The sequence below is a fragment of the Heloderma suspectum genome, chromosome 4 (genome assembly GCF_057233095.1).
Source record: "Heloderma suspectum isolate Gila_16-S chromosome 4, 16-S_ref, whole genome shotgun sequence".
Taxonomy (NCBI): Eukaryota; Metazoa; Chordata; class Lepidosauria; order Squamata; family Helodermatidae; genus Heloderma; species Heloderma suspectum.
Genome location: NC_139461.1, coordinates 188,312,657 through 188,331,497, shown reverse-complemented (window position 1 = coordinate 188,331,497; position 18,841 = coordinate 188,312,657). Strand labels below are relative to the sequence as shown.

Below are 18,841 nucleotides of genomic sequence, written 5' to 3'. Positions count from 1 at the left end.
GGGGGCACAGTGATATGGTTCTGCATAGGATGGGAAATAGTGTCGCTGAAAGTGGGAATTAACAGATAGTGAGTTAATGTATAGAAAATGCCATGTGTGAAGAAGAGGCCCTCAGCCAACACATCCCAAAACCTAATGTTACAGTTGTATTGCAGGAGTGTTATGTTGGAGATAACAGCTTAATGGCTTGGATCCTAACAACTGCCATCCTCCTCCTTCCCAGTACAGCCACCTGTGATCTCCGAAAGCTGATGAAGGGATGCTCTAGAACAGCATTGGGAGTGGCACAGGAGGCTGCAGAATGAGTGGGGAATCAGCAAAAATCAGAGACTGACCTAGTACTAATGGAACTGCTTTCCACTTGCATGAGGGCTCAGCTGGATCCCAGCCCATGAACAGATTATTCAGCACAAATGTAGTGTGTTAGATTGCACGCTTAACAATCAAAATCTTTATTAGGGAAATACCATTATTAGGCCGAGTAGAGGTCACAAAAAAATGTGCAAGTATAATCCTATGTATTCAGAAATGTTTTATCATGTTAATAGGGCTTACTTGCTACTAAGTATATTTAGGATTACAGCCACAGACGACTTAATCTAGAGGAGTCTCCCTGACATTTAAATGAAGTTAATAAAAATTTAAATTAGGCCCTCAGACTGTGTCCAGAAACCTAACTCAAAAGAGATCAGTAGCTGACTGATCTCTGAGCTTCTACAGAGGTACAAGACATAAAGTTATGCTCTATGGCAATTCAGATTATATGTACTCAAGATAATCTTTTATCTACCTCTAGCTGTTGGTCAAGTTCAGCTGTGCTTATTTCCTGTTCTTGGTTCTTGATTGCAACCGATTCCAAAGAATTCATTGCTTCTAGAACATCTTTCACAGTTGCTGATTTACCAAGCAGATTTGGGGAAGATTTGATTCTTTTAATTATAGGGCTTGAGTCATTATTTCCTTTGGGTATTTTGACCTTTGGAGCAACCTTAGAGAAATCAGGAAGCCGATAATGAAACTGACGTTGACCATATTTGATATTATGAGAAGATCCAGCTGTTTCCAGAAAATATTTTTGCTCTTGGTACTCTTCTTTTGGGGTTGAGATATAACTTAACTCTTCATCAATTGCATGGTTTATTTTACTTAAAAATTGTAGATTATCTTGTTTGCAGTCTCTTCTATCACAACTGGGATTAGCACTCTCATCAATTGCAAAGTGTTTATCTTGGATCAAATCCCAGTTTTTGTCAACTGATTCACTTTTTACTTCTCTTTCAAGATTTCCCCCCCCTTCTTCCTGTGGTGAAGATATTCTTGCACTTTCTGAAATCTTAATTTTATTTAGGATTGTTTCATCAAAACTTTCAGTAAATGATAGCTCTGGGATAGTCTCAGAATCAATTAACTGGCATGGATTAGATAATTCTTCTTTGGGAAAATGACGTAAAAGGACATCTGAAATTTTTGAGTTGAAGAATTTTTCATTTTTGCTAACATCCCTAGCTAATAATTCTTTATCTGTTATTAAGGTAAATTCCATGTCATTTTTCTTTGGCAATGATGCCAGATTTATTTTCCTTTGAGGCAGTCGTGTTCTGCAGTCTGATTTTTCTTTTGAACGATTGCTAATATGAGGTGTTAAAGTGAAAACACTTTGACAGACATTTTCTACAGAAGCAAAGTCTTCCACGCTTTTTGAATCATAATTGCACTGATATCTATTTTGTAGATCTCCATCATAAGGCAAATCTTCTTGCTCATCATCAGTATTGTCCTCAGGGTAAAGCATACCAAATAATATATTATTCACTTAGTTTTCATACAGTCAGACTCTCCTTACCTACAATACCTACTCATTATATTTTGATCATATTCCACATATTTCACTGAATGTCAGCTTTCAAATTCTGTAAGATTTGAGAGAACATGCACACTTTTAATACATCTGAACTATGTAGAAAAGCACAACTGAACCTGTAAACATTCCTTTCCCCTCTCCAAAACTTTCAGGGGCCCATTTACATACCCATTAGAATTTATGCAATGAAAAGCCTATGGGGTTACCAAAGGATCTAGCCTCCGGTGAAGAAAAATTATACCCACAGTCTATATACCTACAGATAGCTGCAACACAAGAGTTTAAATGGATGAAGTTGGTTATGGGCAGAATAATATGCCAATAATATTTACGGAGACACACATATGAAGGCCATTATTTCACACGTATCAGCTGAGATAAACATAGTGGAAATTCATAAGAGTTACTGCTTTTGCTGTGATAAAGGCACTGAACTATAGACCATTAATTCAATCCTTTAGCCAAAAGGAGAATTCCCTTCTTTGTGGAGTATATATTTTCAATGAACGATATAATGTGGTCTTTATGTTGCCTGAAGAGTATCTCAGTCAAACTCTAATATTAAACAGCAGACTATTGAGGGTTATGGCTTAATATCTGTATTATTTCTTCCTATTCCTAATTTCAGATATTGTAAATGCACCTCAAATTCAGCTGCCAAGCATTTTTAACCTCAGAGATTGTTTAGTGTATCTCTTTTGCTAAAGACAATGGCTTAGATTCTGAGATAAGTTAAATTAAGGATGTTCATAGAAAGAACACTTTCCACCTCTTCCCATCCTTGTAGTCACCTGCGTCCCCGGAGGGTTGGGAGAAGAGCTCCAGCAATATGATGGGGTGTGAGAAGTTCCTGGGGTGGGGGGAAGGAATGGGAAGCTTTCTTTACATGAACTTCCTCTAAATTAACTTATCTTAGAATCCAAGCCCAGTTTGGCATGATTTTCCCTCCCCTGGCAGCCCCTATACCCTTTCCTATATTATTCAGGAAGGTGTCTCCCAATCCTCCAGAGAGGCTTTTCAGGGATACACAAGTGGCTGCAGGAAACTGGAGGGACAGGAAATTTTCCTTCCATGAACTACCTTAAGTTAACATCCTAGGATCCAAGTCAACATTCTTAAAAATAAGTAGGGATCTAAACATAAAACAACTTTAGTGGAAATAATGCTGTACACAGAAATTCCACAAATATCCTTTACTTTATACAGCATAATATATTATAGTTTTTCTACTTAATAATCCATAATGCCTTAAATCCAGCCTTGAACTCCTTGGGCTTTAGGCAATTAAGGCTACAAACCTAAGCATGTTCATTAAAAGGTAGGTTCCATTGAACTCAGTGGAACTTAAGTCTGAGTAAATGTACTTAGAACTGTGCTGGAAATATTTATTAAATCTGCAATCCTATACATACTTACCTGGGAGTAAGTAGAATTGAACTCAGTAGGGCTTACTTCTGTAGAAATGCATAGAATTGCACTATTACTTTATAGAAACTTGTCAGCAACATCTCATACTGTAAACCTACTAATTTTGCTTGGCTAGTGAAACAAACTTACATGACAACATTGCTAAAGTATGAATTGTTTTTGGGTCTAAGTCACACCTTGCTACACCCCCTCTGGTATTTGGGATGTAAACAACTGGCAAACAAACCTTAAATACTATACCCAAAATCTTTATTTCAAGATACATTTCTTACACATTAATCTTCCTTGCAATGAACACATTCTGCTCACAAAATTTCATATGTCTTTCATTACACATACACAAAACAGAAATTAAATCAACAATGCTCCCTTATACTTACACATCACAGGCAAATGTTTGGCCAATTTCCTAAGGCAATTAGTATTATTATAGCAATTGGGCTAAAAATTCTTACATGGCTTTCTGTTGTGTACTACCAAATTGTTTAGACTCAAAAAAGATACAGAGGCTCTGTTTCGTAGTGGATATATTCCATTACATCAGTTGTAACCCTATATTGAACATAGCAAACCTGGAGTAGCAGAGTGTCTTTATAACTGCAACCACACACCTTGCTATTTATTATTCTAGCTTCATCCTACTATTGTTCTGTGGGATCACAAGGGGAATATAGAGTAACAAACCACTGGTGGGAAAACCAAACTGGGCCTAGTCTCATTTTTCAACTAACTTTTGTTTTTAGTGAGATTTATGAAGAAGTATTTAGAACTGGATCTTGGATTTCTTAACATTTGATGCCGTTAGTGTCATAAACATGTTTATTCCACCTACACTGTGGAGATCTTTAATTATTTATATGGGAAGGTACATGCAAGTTAATTATTTACTATTATCATGGCCACCATCTGGGACTGCTTCCCAAGATCAAGAGCAACCACTTGCATCTTGAAACCTTTACTGATTATCTAGACTGACAATTTCCAGGGAAGTTAGTTAGGTTGAGAGTTGCAAAAGGATGAGATCATTGTGCATTCCTGCCAACATTTGAAAATCCCCCAAAGGTATTTTTCATAATTATCTCATTGTGTATTATTTTCTCTTTGGGGAAGTTGCATTCGATGTTAGTCCTATGTAGAGTAGACCCATTGAAATGACTGAGACTTAAGTTAGACTAATACTGGATACAACTAAAAATTCCCTCCTGCACCTGTGGAGGTGCAAGCAGAGGCTTGCTTTGCAACGTCCTGTATAAGATGATCATGATAGAGCTAGGCTGTTCCACCCCACTTGCCTATGAAAGGAAGGTGAATTTTTGTTGCTGTTGTTAAAACTCCTAGTTGGTACAAAATTATACTAATGTTAGAAGCTGTGATGCCCTCAGCGGGCCTAAGTATTGGGTGCAAAGGACTGACCTTGTAAGCAACTGTACAACAGGTCCCTCTGTGCCCGCAACTGGGGTGCTGAACGCCAAAACTGGACTCACAGTAAACTGACAATTGAAAAGCAAACAGCAGTGATGCTGGATGACTGTAGAAATAAGTGTGTGGAATATACTATGCCCAATATCAATAATTTAGCTTCCAAAGTGGTAAGCATAACCCACAGAGATAGTTTTTTAGGGGTACACTTATGATCATATAGTTGTGTATGGAAAGAGGAAATACAACAAACACATGTTTACAAACATATGTAGTATGGATATTCACTTGTCAGGGAGCTGAGATTTGCTGTGGCAAATGCTGATTTGCTGCTGCATAGTATGAAATGGACCTTATGCATATGTTGGCTGCCAAGAGCCAAATGTCTGTCATAATAGTATTTGATGTAACAGAGTTAAATATATGTTTAAATCTACAATCAACTGGATGCTTAAACTACAGATGTTCCCAACTAGGAGCATACAAAGTATCACAACAAGGTGCATCAACAGCTGGAAATGGCAGGTTGCTTTTCCCTGCATCCCTCCCCTCTCCATTGTCCTCCACTAATATAAAAGCAAAGAAAGTACCCTTCTGTCCTACAATGTATTATCAACAGTTTGTACTATATAGCTCTGTAGCTGCACTGTGGGAAATGGCAGGCTGCACACTGCATGAAGCCTTACTATCATGCCGACAACATGCTTTATATGTATGCACTCTAGAAACAAGATGCAGCCACCCATCAGTCAGAGTTCTAAGTTACAGAGACCTTGGGGGTGGGGGGAAGAGAGGAAGCTGAACAAAAAATGAATACATTATCCCCCAAAAGTAAAAATAGAGGCAGCAATTTTACAAGGGACAGAGAACAGAATATAGTGGCTGTTCTAAAAAGAGTTGGAGCAAACAAACTGAAATGTTTTACAGTGCAAGCCTATATATGTCTACTTAAAAGTACTCCCAGGTAAGTTGATGTAAGATTGCAGCCTTAGAAACCAATCTCTGAACTCAGAAACATCCCTTGAAATGCTTAAAAAGATGTCTAGTAACCTATTTTAAGTGATGCAGCCCTGAACGAATGCAGAAACCACATCATGGCATTCACAGCAATATGGGTGCTTATCTTGAACCTCTAATGCTTGCTTGGATAATAGAAAATGGAGTACTGCATGGCCTACATTGCTTAGGATAGGCAGCTGCTGGCTTATAGAGTCCGTGAGACCTGCTGAACATGTTCTAGCGTCACTAGCTGCACCACATTCCATGTGTGTTGTTGTTGCTACCCAATGTCAAGCCTTCTTCTGATGTGTGGCGCCACAGTAGCAAGCTTTCTGATGAGCACATCACATCTGCCAAGTGAGAATTATGGGTGTATTCCCATCTCCACCCCTTCCTGGATGAATATATTATTGCCAAGGACTGCAGGCAGGTAATTATAATTATCCTACACTGCCCCTCCCTTTCTATGGTCATACCAGGTTTATGAATGTTCCTTAGACTAATTTGAGGGGAAAGGACGGGCATAATTGCAAACTTTTTCAAATTTTACCCACTGCCTAGATGGAGTCTACAAAATCAGATTCACCCTTCTTAGCTATCCCTATGCTACATGCATAGATGAGGAAGATGTTCATAGGTCTAGGCATCTTGCATTACCTAGTACCGAAAAAGGGAACCCCCACATTCATATGGGCATGAGATTATCCATTTCTTGGTGCATAAGAGGCACCAAGTAATTCTCCAGCCACGACATAAGAGGCACCAAGTAATTCTCCAGAGGAACTGGGACTTTATATTCATTTTCTCAGACACCTGAAGGCGTCTCCCTCACTGAGGGAGGACACACCCTGTTCAGTATCCTGTTTTTATACAAAAATATCAGTGTTTATTCCAGATTAATCCTGACTAACAGCCTGTTCCATCCTTATTCCAGTGTACACTATTTACAGACAACACTCTCCGTGTACTGAAGCACCGGACGTAAAAAAAAAAAGGGATGGTTAAAGTGCTGTGGAGAACGAGCTAACCTACATGACAGCCTTCTACGTATACCCCAACCAACGAGCCCCATCGTGGAAATGACTCCCCTCAGTTTCTCCCGAACAGGGAGGGGGGGCGAAATAACTACCTCCACACAGCACAGCACACCATCACCTTCCAATCCAATCCTCACCCAAGTGACGGCCTACCTGACTACCAGCCCTTATTGAGTTAAGACCGGGAGGGGCAGGGCCAATAAACTCCCCTCCCGTCCTCGCCTTTTCATTGGCCAATGCGAAAGATGCGGGGGGCGGCGGGTGGAACAGCGCTGGGTAGCGTAGAGCGTCTTAAATGGGAGAAAACGGTATGTCTGCAGGGCGCGTGCGCCGTGCAGCGTGAGCTCGCGGATGGCCGTTTTTTCCCGTCACTCCCTCGAGGAGGGCGAAGGCGTGTGATGTGAGGGGTTTGGTAGCGGAGTGCTATTGGTCGGGACGGGTTGGAGTGAAGTGGGGCTCCCCTCCCCCTCTACTTTTGTGGGCGCTTCTTTGCGTTGGTTGGGATTGGTTACCCCAGTGTAGTACTGCAGACGGAAGGGGGAGGCGTTGAACGCAAGGAGGACCGCGAGCTGTCCAGGGTGGCTGAAGTGAGCGGAGGGAAGAAGTGTGCCCTCTTCGCGGGCACGGCTGCGCCTGGTAACATGGGGCGGTCTGTTAATGGCCACTGTGAGGAGGAAACCAAGAGCGGGGGCCTTTTGTTGGGAATGTCCGCCTGGGGGTATAATGAGGCGTGGGGAGAAAGAGGATACGGCGGGGTGGTGCGGTACTAGCTGTGCGAAGAGGTCCGAGTCGAAGCTTTTCTTTCTTTTTTTAAAGGGGAGCCATTTTGAGGAAATCCATACCGGGGTGCAGGCATTGATTCGTGTGAGGCCAATGGTTAGAGAAGGGCTACTTGTTGGTTAGTGAAGTGTGAGAGTTCTGTCTAGCTAGCGAGCTACCCCTAGCCACGTGCATAGATGAGGGAGATGTTCATAGGTCTAGGCATCGTGCATTACCTAGTACCGAAGAAGGGAACCCCCACATGCAGAAAAACAAAACAAGGTGTCCCGGCCTCATAGCATTGAAAATCATTAGGAAACACCCCACCCCTTATGTAGAATACTGCATTGACTCGATTGTCATTAATATAGCTGTCTAGAGCTCCTCGTTTCTCCCGGTACATCTCGGGTTCTGCAAGTGCCTCTTGGCTGTGTTTTCCACTGGCACGCTTCATGTATTGCCTTTTGGAAATTGCACTTTCATCTTTGGTAGTTCACTGTTTAAACTTTCTTAGCTGCGAGTATCCCAGCATGGATGTTATGACAATGGACAACTCTGGGATTTGGATTAACTATTTTGTCCTCCTGTGCAGATATAGTTGGGTGGAGTACCCCTTTTAAATACAGTATTCCTCATATTGTTTATTGCAAGAATGTAGTGAGATAGGCAGTTGTCTTTCTCCTTAAAAGATGTTTCTTCTGTATGTTTATAAATAAGTTTTAGTGCTTTAAAGCTACTTCTACCAAAGTGCTCTCATTTTTAGTATTTCTCCATATAGTATTTTGAATGTATAACTGGATTATTTTAATGCAGTCTATATATGCAGCATACAAAAAAATCATTGCAGGTGAAACATAGGGAGTTAAACTGACTTTCCATCTGTTCAAGAGCTGTAGTGTTTATTGCATTGGCTAGGCTTCTTGTGGACCTCATCCATGAAAGGGCTTTTCTGGTACTCTCCTTCCCCTTGAATCCCCTGAAAAGCCGCTCCTGATGTTTTGTGTGTGTGTGTGTGGGGGGCGCGCTCCTGTATGGAAGTGCTTTCTGTTCATGGATTGGGCCTTTCAAATCTTGGCTGTTATCAGTACTTAAACAATGTTTAATGTTATTTTTGTGTCACTTAAACCAGCATCAACGATTGCTTGAGATAATCTTATTGAGAGAAGACCTATTAGCAAATTACAGTTTTAATATGAAAAACATTATTTGGCTTCTTAGTCTGTGAAACAGAACTTTTGTTCTTTAAAAATGTGTCCCTTATGTTTACTTACTAAACAGTAAGTATTGAGTACAATAAAAATTGTATTGAATACAATAAAAAACATCACAGTGTGATTTCAGAAACAAACTTCCCACAGTCCCTGGCACATCATCCTAAGGGCTTTGCTGAAGTCCAGTCCTGCTAGTGCTGGTGGAAAATACTACAGCAAAAAGCTGTAAAAAATATTGAAAGGCAGCTGAAGCAGAGATAGACAGCTCTCCCTCACTTGTTTGGGAAAGGATGTTTCTTTAATGTTTGTGGCCAAGCCAAGCTTGTATCTAGTAGCTGAAATCGAGATAGGAACCAGACTGACTGTACACATTAATAATTTAACTTAACTCAATGTGTTTATACATACTTTTAAATGGGTTTGCTGATGCTGGATCTTGCCTTAGTACTTACTATTGTTTGTTTATCATAATGTGCTAAGTAATTTACAGTTTTTGGCCTCCACAATCCAACACACCATTAAACATGGTTGAAGCAGTGGGCTTAGGCAGGTTTATCTCTGTGTTGAGCTGTGTGGTCTTTATCTTCTTTGTTCTCACAAACCTTGGAGGGAAGTCAAAGTAATTATTGTTCCCATTTTACAGATAGGGAACGGAGGCTAAGAAATAGTATTTGCCCTAAGGCAGGTTTGGGAAATGTGTGGCCCTCCAGATGTTGTTGGACTGGAATCCCAAGAACTCTCACCACTGGCTGTGCTGCCAAGGGCTGATGGGAGTTGGAATTGAACAACATCTGGAGGGCCACACAGTGGTTAAGTAAAAACTTCATGAAAGTCCTTGGTCCTGCACACTGACGCAGGGATGAGTAGCATGCTTTACATTGTTGTGGTCCATCTGTTCTTGTGAGACTGGTAATAATGCCAACATGGAAAAAAGTAGCACTTTCCTCTACATGGTAAGGTTGTAGAGATAACTTTAAATATGCAATGATGGCAACAATTTCTGATGTAATTTCCAGTGTAAACAAACTGCCTACTTTGCCTCAGCAAGTTTGCTGTAGAGAAGCAAGATTAATAACTTCTGCTACTTTCTGCAACCAGGTGTACTGAGTACTAGCAAGCTATTACATGTTCCTTTGCGTGCTTTTTGTTTGAAGGCTCTAAGCCATAAATTTCTGGTTAATTAACATAATTAATTGTTCCCTCTGTGGTACTGTTACTGTCTCCCTAGTTCAGATAGGCTCTGGGGACACTAATGAGCCTACTTGGAATTTATTCAGTGCTAATTTAGGGCGAAACTAGATGTGACATTAATTGTGGGAATGCAATGAATATGCATGCATTTAAAATGTAAATAGCTGTGTGGGTTAGGGGTGAGCAACATCAAGACTGCAGAGGGTAGGGAAGGGAAGGATGACCTTAAAAGGAGGTTGGATAAATATGTTGAGGAGAAGGCTATCAATCGCTACTAGTCCTGATGGCTATGTGCTACTTCTAGTGTCAGAGGCAGTAAGCTTATGTACACCAATTCCTGGGGAATATGGGTAAGAGGGTGCTCTTACACTCATGTCTTGTTTGTGGGTTCCTGGTCGACAGCTGGTTGGCTACTGTGTGAACAGAATGTTGGACTGAATGGACCCTTGGTCTGATCCAGCATGGCTCTTATGTAGGGATAGTTTAACCCTTTCTCTCCGTGCTGTGGTTCTGACAAAAATGCCCCACCCCAAACCTGCTATTTGTATTGGGAGGGAAGCCTCCTTTGGTGCCAATAGAGGCTTCTCTCCCAATACAAATAGCACATTTGGGGATGTGTGTGTGACTTTTGTCGGGACCACACCGGGGGGGGGGGGGCGGGTTTAAGCTCTTGTTCCCCATCCCCTGTGAACCTGATATGGTTTTCTCCACCCTTGCAGCTCTTTTAGTTTTAAATATATGCACATTAATTACATTCATGAAAATGTGGTACATACTTTAAGTACACAAGACTCAAGCTCCGTATATTTTAAGATTATAAAACATATTTTGCTGCTTTTTCTTGGTTTTACTTCACTTGTCTGACAGTTTCCCCTGCACAGTCCGTTTCCCATTATAGCTGTTTATCTTGCAAACCTTCAAAATTATGAAAATGATGTCGCTTGTATGCTGAAAATGAATGGCTTGGATCCTAAGATAAGTGAATGGGAGGAAAGTTCATGGAAGGAAAGTTTCCCATCCTCTCCTAATTTCTGCAGCCACCTGTGCTCTCCCAAGATACTGTCTGGAGTGTTTTGAGGCCTTCTAGAACAATGTGGGATGGGATGTGGGGGAGCTGCTAGGGGAGGGAGGAATCACCAAGAATTGGATAGAGCTGTACATGATTTGGGGTGATTCCCCTACCCCTCAGTAGCCCATCATGCTTTAAAAGGACCCTAACCTGTGAAGAGAACAGAGTTCTTTATAGTATCCTGAATGGAAGGGAATTAGGGTTGCTCAGTCATGCATAATTGTGCTTGAGGATGTTGACAGGGCACTGCCTACTTTATAGCTGATTCACATCCAGCAGAAGGCGATTGGCTGGGCCCAGAGTTTATTACGTCTTGTGAGATAGGGTGGTTCCAGCTGCTTTGAAAGAGGAGGTTGTGAGGCTGCTCCTTAAGAAACCTGCACTAGATCCTGAGAACTGTAACAAGTTTCATCCAGTGGTAAATATCCTCTTCTTGGACATGTTGTTTAAGCAGGTAGTGGCTGTCCAACTCCAGGCTCTCCTCGGTGAGACTAATTATCTGGATCCATTTCAGTCTAACTTCAGGCCTAGTTTTGGCACAGAAGCTGCCTTGGTTGTCCTGAGGGATGACACATGCTGAAAGTGAGATGCAGGAATGTGCCCTTGTTAGTTCTTCTGGACCTCTCAGTAGTCTTCAGTATCATCGAGTCAGACATAGTATCCTTCTGGGTAAGCTCTGCGAAGGAGAAGTTGGGGGCACAATGACATGCTCCTGTTTGCAGGGCTGCTTCCAAAGCATGGTGTTGGAGGATTACAGCTTGACTCCATGATATTTATGTTATGGGGTTCTACAGGGTTCCTTCTTATTCCCCCAGCTTTTTAACATTTGCTTCAGGGATGAACAACATGCGGGCCTCCCCACCCCTTAAATTCATTTTAAAATAATACTTTTTTTTGAAATTGTGTCCTTAGTGGCTATGGAGAACCAAAAGGGTCGCAAGTTAAATACTTCTTTTCTGGCATTCACGGGGGAGGGTGGTATGACCCACGGCAGGGCCCCCCTGAAGTTGCCCACCGTAGATGCTGGCAGAGATCATCCAGGGACTTGTTCTGAGGTGCCATCAGTGCGCTAATGATACTCAGCTCTACTTCACCTTAACATCAGAGTCTGCTGAGGCAATGGAAGTGCTGAAGAATGCCTAGACATAGTAATGGGTTGTTTGAAGGTCAATAAATTGAAGCACAGTCCCAACAAGTTCTGTGTGATGGCTTGTCAGTATGAGGAAATAGTGCTCAACCTGCTTTGAATGGAGCGGCACTTCACCTGAAGGATCAAGATTGGAGTTTGGGGTACTCGCAAATGCAGTGCTGTTACTGAAAGCTCAGGTATCCTCAGAGGCACGGAGTACCTTTCACCAGTTTAGGCTGGTGTGCCAGCCATGGCCTTTATGGACAAGGATAGTCTGACCACAGGTATCCATGCGTCAGTAAGCTCTTACCTAGATTACTGTAATGAATAATATGGGACTGACCTTGAAGATGGTTCAGAAACTTCAGCTATGACAGAATGCAGCTGCTAAAGTGTTAACTAGGGCTGGTTATTGGAGCTTACTAGGCCAGTCCTGAAAGAGCTTCACTTGTTTCTGATCTGTTCTTGAGCTTAGTTCTCACATCAACTTCATACATTGAGGTCATTTACTCACCCCCTGTCCTCAGAAGTGAGTTGGGTGACAACTATAGAGAAGATGCCCCTGTCTGTGTAACTTTTTTTTCTCCAGGGAAGCTTAATTAGAACCTATGGAGCTGAACCTTTTTGGTGCCAGGTAAAGACCTTTTCATTGTCCCAGGACTTCTTAAATGTTTTAGGTTTAAAATGTTTTAATTTGCTATCAAGATTTTATTCCTGGTTTTAAATACTGCTATTCTCACTGTTTTATTGAACATAATTGTTTTATGTAAACTGCCATGGACTCTTTATGATAAAGGGGAGTATGTTGTTGTTCAGTCGTTAAGTCGTGTCCAACTCTTCGTGACCCCATGGACCATAGCACACCAGGCCTTCCTGTCCTCCACTCTCTCCCGGAGCGTGCTCAAGTTCATATTTATTGCATCAGTGATGCTATCTAGCCATCTCATCCTCTGCCGTCCCCTTCTCCTTTTGCCTTCAATCTTTCCCAGCACCAGGGTCTTTTCCAGGGAGTTTTCTCTTCGCATTAGGTGGCCAAAATATTTGAGCTTCAGCTTCACTATCTGTCCTTCCAATGAGCACTCAGGGTTGATTTCCTTTAGGATTGACTGATTTGACCTCCTTGCAGTCCAGGGGACTTGTAAGAGTCTTCTCCAGCACCACAGTTTGAAGGCATCAATTCTTTGTCGCTCAGCCTTCCTTATAGTCCAGCTCTCACAGCCATACGTTACTACTGGGAAAACCATAGCTTTGATTATATGAACCTTTGTCGGCAAGGTGATGTCTCTGCTTCTGACTATGCTGTCTAGGTTTGCCATAGCTTTCCTCTAGAGGAGCAAGCATCTTTTAATTTCATGGCCACAGTCACCGTCTGCGGTGATCTTGGAGCCCAAGAAAGTAAAATCTGTCACTGCTTCCATTTCTTCCCCTTCTATATGCCAGGAAGTGATGGGGCCAGATGCCATGATCTTCGTTTTTTTAATGTTGAGTTTCAAACCAGCTTTTGCACTCTCCTTTCACTCTCAACAAGAGGCTCTTTAGATCCTCTTCGCTTTCTGCCATTAGGATGGTATCATCTGTATATCTGAGGTTGTTGATAATTCTCCCGGCAATCTTAATTCCGACCTGTGATTCATCCAACCCGGCATTTCTCATGATGTACTGTGCATATAAATTAAATAAGCAGGGCGACAATATGCAGCCTTGTCGTACTCCTTTCCCAATTTGGAACCAATCGGTTGTTCCGTGTCCGGTTCTTACTGTTGCTTCTTGACCCTCATACAGGTTTCTCAGGAGACAGGTAAGGTGGTCTGGTACTCCCATCTCTTTCAGAATTTGCCACAGTTTGTTGTGATCCACACAATCAAAGGCTTGAGCATAGTCAATGAAGCAGAAATAGACGTTTTTCTGGAATTCTCTTGCTTTCTCCATGATCCAGCGAAAGCTGGCGATTTGATCTCTAGTTCCTCTGCCTCTTCGAAACCCAGCTTGTACTTCCAGGAGTTCTCGGTTCACATACTGCTGAAGCCTAGCTTGTAGGATTTTGAGCATCACCTTGCTGGCATGTGAAATGAGCGCAATTGTACGGTAGTTCGAACACTCTTTGGCATTGCCCTTCCTTGGAATTGGAATGTAAACTGACCTTTTCCAGTCTTGTGGCCACTGTTGAGTGTTCCAAATGTGTTGGCATATTGAGTGCAGCACTTTAACAGCATCATCTTTTAGGATTTTAAATAGCTCAGCTGGAATACTGTCATCACCGCTAGCTTTGTTGTTAGTAATGCTTCCTAAGGCCCACCTGACTTCACTCTCTAGGATGTCCGGCTCAAATTCAGTGACCGCACTATCATGGCTATCAGGGACATTCAGATCTTTCCTGTATAGTTCTTCTGTGTATTCTTTCCACCTCTTCTTAATCTCATCTGCTTCTGTTAGGTCCCTGCCTCCTTTGTCCTTTATCATGCCTGTCTTTGCACAACACCTTCCCTTGAGATCTCCGATTTTCTTGAAGAGGTCTCTAGTCTTTCCCATTCTATTGTTTTCCTCGATTTCTTTGCATTGTTCATTTAAGAAGGCCTTCTTGTCTCTCCTTGCTATTCTCTGGAACTCTGCATTCAGTTGGGTTTATCTTCCCCTTTCTCCCTTGCTTTTTGCTTCCCTTCTTTCCTCAGCTACTTCTAAAGCCTCATCAGACAGCCACTTTGCTTTCTTGCATTTCCTTTTCTTTGGGAAGGATTGAATTGCTGCCTCCTGAACAGTGTTATGGACCTCCATCCATAGTTCCCCAGGCACTGTGTCTCTCAGGTCTAATCCCTGAAATCTATTCCTCACCTCCGCTGTATATTCATAAGGGATATGATTTAGGTTATACCTCAATGGTTTAGTGGTTTTCCCTACGTTCTTCAATTTAAGCCGAAATTTTGCAAGAAGCAGCTCATGATCTGAGCCACAGTCCGCTCCAGGTCTTGTTTTTACTGATTGTATAGAGCTTCTCCATCTTTGGCTGCAAAGGACATAATCAATCTGATTTCGATATTGACCATCTGGTGATGTCCATGTGTAGAGTCGCCTCTTGTGCTGTTGGAAAAGAGTGTTTGCTATGATCAGCGTGTTCTCTTGGCAAAACTCTATTAGCCTTTGTCCTGCTTCATTTTGTACAGCAAGGCCATGTTTGCCTGTTATCCCGGTGATTTCTTGACTTCCTACTTTAGCATTCCAATCCTCTATGATGAAGAGGACATCTTTTTTTGGTGTTAATTCTAGAAGGTGTTGTAGGTCTTCACAGAACCGATCAACCTCAGCTTCTTCGGCCTCAGTGGTTGGGGCATAGACCTGAATTACTGTGATGTTGAATGGTTTCCCTTGGATTCATACTGAGATCATTCTATCATTTTTAAGATTGTACCCCAATACTGCCTTTCCCACCCTTTTGTTGACTATGAGTGCTACTCCATTTCTTGTAAGGGATTCTTCCCCGCAGTAGTAGATATAATGGCCACCTGAATTAAATTCGCCCATGCTTGTCCATTTTAGTTCGCTGATTCCCAAGATGTCCATGTTCCATCTCTCCATCTCATGTTTGACCACCTCCAGCTTACCTTGATTCATTGATCTTACATATCAGGTTCCTAAACAATATTGTTCTTTACAGCATCGGATTTTCTTTTCACCACCAGACATATCCACAGCTCAGTGTCCTTTCGGCTTTGGCCCAGCCGCTTCACTCTTTCTGGTGCTACTTGGAAATACCCTCTGCTCTTCCCCAATAGTATATTGGACACCTTCCGACCTGAGGGTCTCATCTTGCAGCTTCATATCTTTTAGCCTTGTGATACGTTCCATGGTGTTTTCTTGTCAAGAATACTGGAGTGGGTTGCCATTTCCTTCTCTAGTGGACCACAATTTGTCAGAACTCTCCACCGTGACCTGTCTGTCTTGGTGGCCCTGCACAGCGTAGCCTATGGCTTCACTGAGTTACGCAAGCCCCTTCACCACAGCAAGGCAGTAATTCTCTCCCACTAAAATTAGTGGAACAAGTGGGTATCATTGCAATATGTTTTGAGTTATGTCACTGCAGGACAGCTATTTATTTTAAGGATATCTATACAGGGTAGTATAGGTATCCTTAAAATAAATAGCTGTCCTGCAGTGACATAACTCAAAACATGTTGCAATGATACCTACTTGTTCCACTGATTTTAGTGGGAGAGAATTACATGCTTATGGGAGCAATCCTACTGGGATAGGCGGCCACCTCCGAACTCTGAGGTGACTGCCTATCCGATGCAGGGCAGGAGAAGTGCAGAGTGGATCATCCCCTCCGCACTTCCGCTGCCCTGCATTTCAGGCTAGACAGCTGATTTCAGCTGTCTAGCCGCGGGAAGTCGGAGCAGCCAGATAACACGTTGGATGTGTCTTATCGGCATTTCCGAGTTTCCCACCCCCGGAATGCCCCATTTTCGCTGCTCTGCACTCCTCTTCGGAGCGCGGGGCCGTTCTGCGCTGCCTACGGCGGGTGAAGGTTGGTTCTCATGGAACTGATCTATCCTATGGCCATTTAGCCGCTGACTAGCAGCCATAAGGTTGTGCCGTAAGACTGCAATCCTAAAGATATTTACAAGGAAATACATTCCATTGAACTCTGTGAGACTTACTTTTGAGGAAACATGCATAGGATTGTGCTGCACACCTCCCATTGAAATAACTTAAAAGTGCTTATTGTTGGCTGCATCGTGTCATACGTTTTTAAGGGAAAGTAAGTGCAGTTGATATCCCTAATCCAGTGATCAGAGTAGAATTGGACTTTTAACATTGCATATTTTGATTCTACGTCTTAGTTGTATCAAGGGATTAAAGTGGTCTATAGACTAATCATCCACTCTGATGGATCAGTAGGAAAGCTATACATAAAAGCACACATTAATGGTAACAGTCTTGCAGCACTTTACAGACTAATTAATGTATTATAGCAATCATGGTGCACTAGATTGCAATCTAGTGATTGCGTGGTGCAATCACTAGAGCATGTCATCAGATGCATGAAAACGTATGTCATAATATTTGTTAGTCTTTTCTACAAATCTATTATGATTCGTATAATTCTGTGTCCTATTTTTTGCTGCAAGAGTCTTAACACAGTAACTGCTCTCGGACAAATTAATGATGTAAGACTTAGAGATACAAAATCAATATGGGTTTCTTCACCTTTTTTCTGGGTGGAAGGAAAATGCGATTTGTTGTATTTTTGCTTTCTTTCCAATTTATGGTTATGTGTCTCATTTTTAAAACTCAGTTTTGCATTATAATGTACACTAAAAGCTGAGGTGATCATTTGCCAGAACAAATTTTGCTTGTGCCAAGCCCAGGGTTTTATTAAAGTTGGTTGCACTTTGGAAATAGACTGGAACACATGTGGAGATGGAATAAGATTGTAATGGTTTTTCTGTCTGTACTAGGATGAAATAACAGCCTTACATTAGTGATGTTATATGTTTTTTTTCTACCAGTGCTTAATATTGAGCTAGATTTTCCAGGTGGTGTTAAATCATTGTGTTCCAGGGATTTCTGCATGATTTCTTGTTCTTAGAATATTAGAGGTAACTGAAATTTTGTCTAGTATTCTTGAAATTCTCTTATTGTCTTATGAATCTTGACTTCATAATGGCTGTAATGTTATATCCAGTTACCTGGAAGTAAACTCCATTAACTGAGTGGGACTTATGTCAGAGTAGGCATGTATAGAATTGTGCTGTGAAGGTTCACTTCCTCATAACATGGTCCACAAGCTTTTGTTTGTAGGTTAACTAAAGTGTTATTGATTAGTAGTATCAAGAGTTAAAGGCATATTTTGCTGATTTACCATACAGTTTTGCTTCTGCTGCTTTTCATAAACTGTCATGAACATAGTCTACACATTTGGCTATTAGCATGTAAACCTAGAGACACAGTAATCATGACATGAATGCGAATGCACCTACAGTAGTGTTTTTTCTGCTGATATAGTTCTTACTTGTGCATTTTGTTATAAGGCTGCCGTATTAATGACACCCAAGTAGGAAGTAAATTCTGCTAACCACAGGGGGACCGATCTAGGAGTAAAAAATACATAGGATCAGGTTGCAAATGTTGTAATGGAGTGTACATAATTAGCTTGTGTGGCTTCATGTATGTTATGTAGGATGATGCCATATATAAGTAATGAGAGAGAGCTTAATTCCCCCCCAACCTATGTTTTGATCTTAATTTTTAAACAATTTACTTCACTTTCTTCATGATGTGCTCTAGTTTTACATACTTCAAGGCCTTCTACAGCTAATCCATCAAATACAAAGGGTTGGATCCAGCTTTCCCTCGCCAGGAGCACCCCATGAGCAGGGGGAAGGGGTGAGGATGAGATCTTTGCTGATTCCTCTCCCAGTGCCACCTCCCATGCTTCTGTGGAGGATCCCCCAACTCTCAGAGCAGATTTGGAAGGGGCATAAGGGACTGCAGCAGGGTGTGTGTGTGTGTGTTGTGCCTGTGGAAAAGCGTTGCTGGATCAAAACCCTTATGTGGATGGAAAGGACTCTTAGAGAATGGAGGAGGATAACTCTCAATCCAAGCCAGGGTAATTTATTTTTTTGTACTGTGGCCTTACTGTTGTCCCACAGAAAATGTTTGTTTACCATTTATTTCTGTACCGCCCAATAGCCAAAGCTCTCTGGGTGGTTCACAAAAATTAAAACACCAAAATACATTATA

General features: G+C 41.8%; 2 protein-coding genes across 9 annotated transcripts in view; one reads left to right on the top strand and one right to left on the bottom strand.

Annotated features, from left to right (window-relative positions):
* Positions 1-6,936, bottom strand: part of AKNAD1 (AKNA domain containing 1) — a 29,980-nt gene extending 23,044 nt beyond the window's left edge. The window contains exons 1-2 of one of the 2 annotated variants that reach the window (XM_084851560.1): positions 6,837-6,936; positions 791-1,777 (exon numbers count right to left, since the gene is read on the bottom strand). In XM_084851560.1, the coding sequence (XP_084707686.1) occupies positions 791-1,543 (753 nt within the window). In that variant the 5' untranslated portion in view covers positions 1,544-1,777; positions 6,837-6,936. Of the gene's footprint in view, positions 1-790; positions 5,068-6,836 lie in introns of those variants that run through there. The other variant, XM_084851559.1, reaches the window with a different exon arrangement.
* Positions 6,937-7,019: 83 nt separating this feature from the next.
* Positions 7,020-18,841, top strand: part of GPSM2 (G protein signaling modulator 2) — a 48,937-nt gene continuing 37,115 nt past the window's right edge. Inside the window, exon 1 of one of the 7 annotated variants that reach the window (XM_084851569.1) lies at positions 7,020-7,052. The gene's annotated coding sequence lies outside the window, so the exon portion shown is untranslated. The other 6 variants (XM_084851568.1, XM_084851571.1, XM_084851570.1 and 3 more) reach the window with 6 other exon arrangements.